This window comes from Helianthus annuus, chromosome 16, assembly GCF_002127325.2.
Source record: "Helianthus annuus cultivar XRQ/B chromosome 16, HanXRQr2.0-SUNRISE, whole genome shotgun sequence".
Lineage (NCBI taxonomy): Eukaryota > Viridiplantae > Streptophyta > Magnoliopsida > Asterales > Asteraceae > Helianthus > Helianthus annuus.
The window spans coordinates 14,304,891-14,307,413 of NC_035448.2; the positions used below are offsets into that span (position 1 = coordinate 14,304,891).

Consider the following 2,523-nt stretch of genomic DNA (forward strand, 5'->3'; position numbering starts at 1 on the left):
AAACATGAAACAACATACATTTTAAAGTATTTGCAAAATTAAAACACTATTAGTATGATATAAAAGTTACAAGTCTTTTCGTGCATATACCAAAACAATATAAAGACATTATCATGCTGATAAAACACTATGATATGTATCTATTATGGATGTAATGTATCTAGAAACAAAGGAAGGATACGAACTTGTTACGACGATAAGTAGCATCGAACGACACAACATCCCCAAAAATATTAAAATTTCTCTTTGTATCACCATCGGCCCAGAACAACGCACGTAAAACGCCCTCGGCAGTTGTAAGGTATTCCATAGAGAAATTGGGCATAAATTCTTTCTTCCTTCTTAGGCGTTTGATAACCATGTCAGCATCGTACTCAGCTATATACCTATTTAAGTCTCTCTTAAAGTTCTTGAAGTCAACTTTAGTTGCGCCTACCTTATCGAAACCTCCATAAAGAGTCCTCATAATGTTAAACGCTCTAACTGGACCAACGTTTGTGGCACTCAAAGCATTCACGGCTTCTTCCTGTACGTAATTCATAGATCTGTTTTCAGGAAGCAAGTACCTGTCATCTTCGGCAACAAATGAGTGATTATGCGACTCCTCGAAGTAATAAACCACGTAAAGATTATCCGGGGTTATTAACTTAACCCGAATGCACACTTCACATCCGGTCCTTATAGAAGGAACCCTGCGAGTAATCTTAGACTTCGAGTTAACATTAGAACTACCAGCTTCCTGGGTCGAGTCAATCGCCTTTAAGGGTTTAGTACCCTCTTTTGAGCATACGAACCATTTATTAAGTATTAAACCCTTTCGAGGCTCGTATTGAGTACCCTTCCTAGCTGTGAAACCTCCCGCCTTAGCATATCTTTGGGAAAAAAGATACGCATTTTCCAGCGAATCAAACGTCATATGCATCTGAGGTTTAATCAAATCATCAACATCTGGAATAAATGTCCTCCTTCCAGAATTTGGGGACACCTGAACATTACCAACGGGCTGGTATGTAGGAATATCTACAACGAAAAAACGACAAATCAGTCTTTTATAAATACATTGATAATAAACACTATATCAAGAAATAACCCTATCTGTATGGAATAAAACAGTATTTGTGACGGGAAAAACACTATGAAAATAAATTAATATTCCTGTATATAATATAACACTACACATTGTGGATAAAACACTATGCATCTGATAAAAAAAATACCTTTCTCAATGATAAAACACTAGAACGGGACTAGAACATACAAATAAATGTATAAAACACTATGAATGGGGATTCAGATGTGTGAATAGAATCTAACACTGTTGTTCTTACATATGACACTATAACACACTACAACAAAAATTACTAAAACAGAGGTAAGTAATTCAATGTATAAAACACTATGAAAGGGAAATATGATGTGTGAACAGAATATTGATCATGCATATAACACTACCCATCTAAAAACTATAAAACAGAAAATTGATCTTGCATATATCTCTAGACTATAAAACACTACAGATCATGCATATAACACTACAAAACTAAATCAAGAAAAAAACTTTAAAATAACAATCCGCCTAAAGAACTAAATGTATAAAACACTACGTACACACAAAATCAAACAAAGAGTAAATGTCCTGTAAAAACGACATACTAAACAACAAAACGAGGAACAAAAACTACTAATTATCGGAACATGCTAACTATTAAGAGATTAAAACACTAATATACACATTAACCTGCATCGTCGGACTCCATTGAAATTGATATAAAACACCAAAATAGAAAAAAGGCGCAGACGTTAAACAACTGGAATGGGGATATCGATTTGATAATAGTTTATGTATTTATAATTAACGATGATTGAAAGATATGTAGAACACAATCGTATTGTATCTTGCAGTAAATTACAAAATTCGTTCAAATCCCTAAACAATCTCATTGACGGTTATTTTTGGATCAGATATCATGAAATTGAATTAAATGACAAAAAATGTGCAATTACAAATCTACCTTTTTGAATTAATTAAGAGTATGGACACTTGTCATTCCAGAAATATTTCTTACACTTCTTACAAATTATGCCCTTTGTACAGGATCCCAAACCTATATATATATATATATATATATATATATATATATATATTGAGTTTATTGGGGAACACTAAAAAAATGAGGAATCTGGGAACACTCTTAAATTTAACTTAACATGTTAATAATCAATTTAAAAAAAAAAAATTTGACGCTTCTCCTTGTAAATACTTGTAGAAGCATTTTTAACAAAAAAATGAAAAACTAAAAATTAAAAAAAAAAACAGTGAAAAAAAAGGCTAACTTTTTTTTTACAAAAACTTGTTTTTTATTCCAATAGTTTCTTTTCATTTTTATAAGAAAAAACGCTGAAAAATTTATTAAAAATATTGATTTTTAACATGTTAAATTAATTTTAAAAGATATATATTTTTTAAACAGTTTTTTTATATTTTTTTGTTTTTGATTTTTTTATAAGCGTGGTTGAAAAGAA

The 2,523-nt window shown here is 31.0% G+C and overlaps 1 protein-coding gene across 1 annotated transcript; it reads right to left on the reverse strand.

Annotated features, from left to right (window-relative positions):
• Positions 1-160: 160 nt before the first annotated feature.
• Positions 161-1,757, reverse strand: LOC110918973 (protein FAR1-RELATED SEQUENCE 5-like). Its single transcript, XM_022163248.2, has 2 exons — positions 1,739-1,757; positions 161-1,020 (listed from the first exon to the last, which is right to left on the reverse strand). Exons 1-2 carry the CDS (start codon positions 1,755-1,757, stop codon positions 161-163), a joined length of 879 nt encoding a protein of 292 aa, XP_022018940.2.
• Positions 1,758-2,523: the final 766 nt, after the last annotated feature.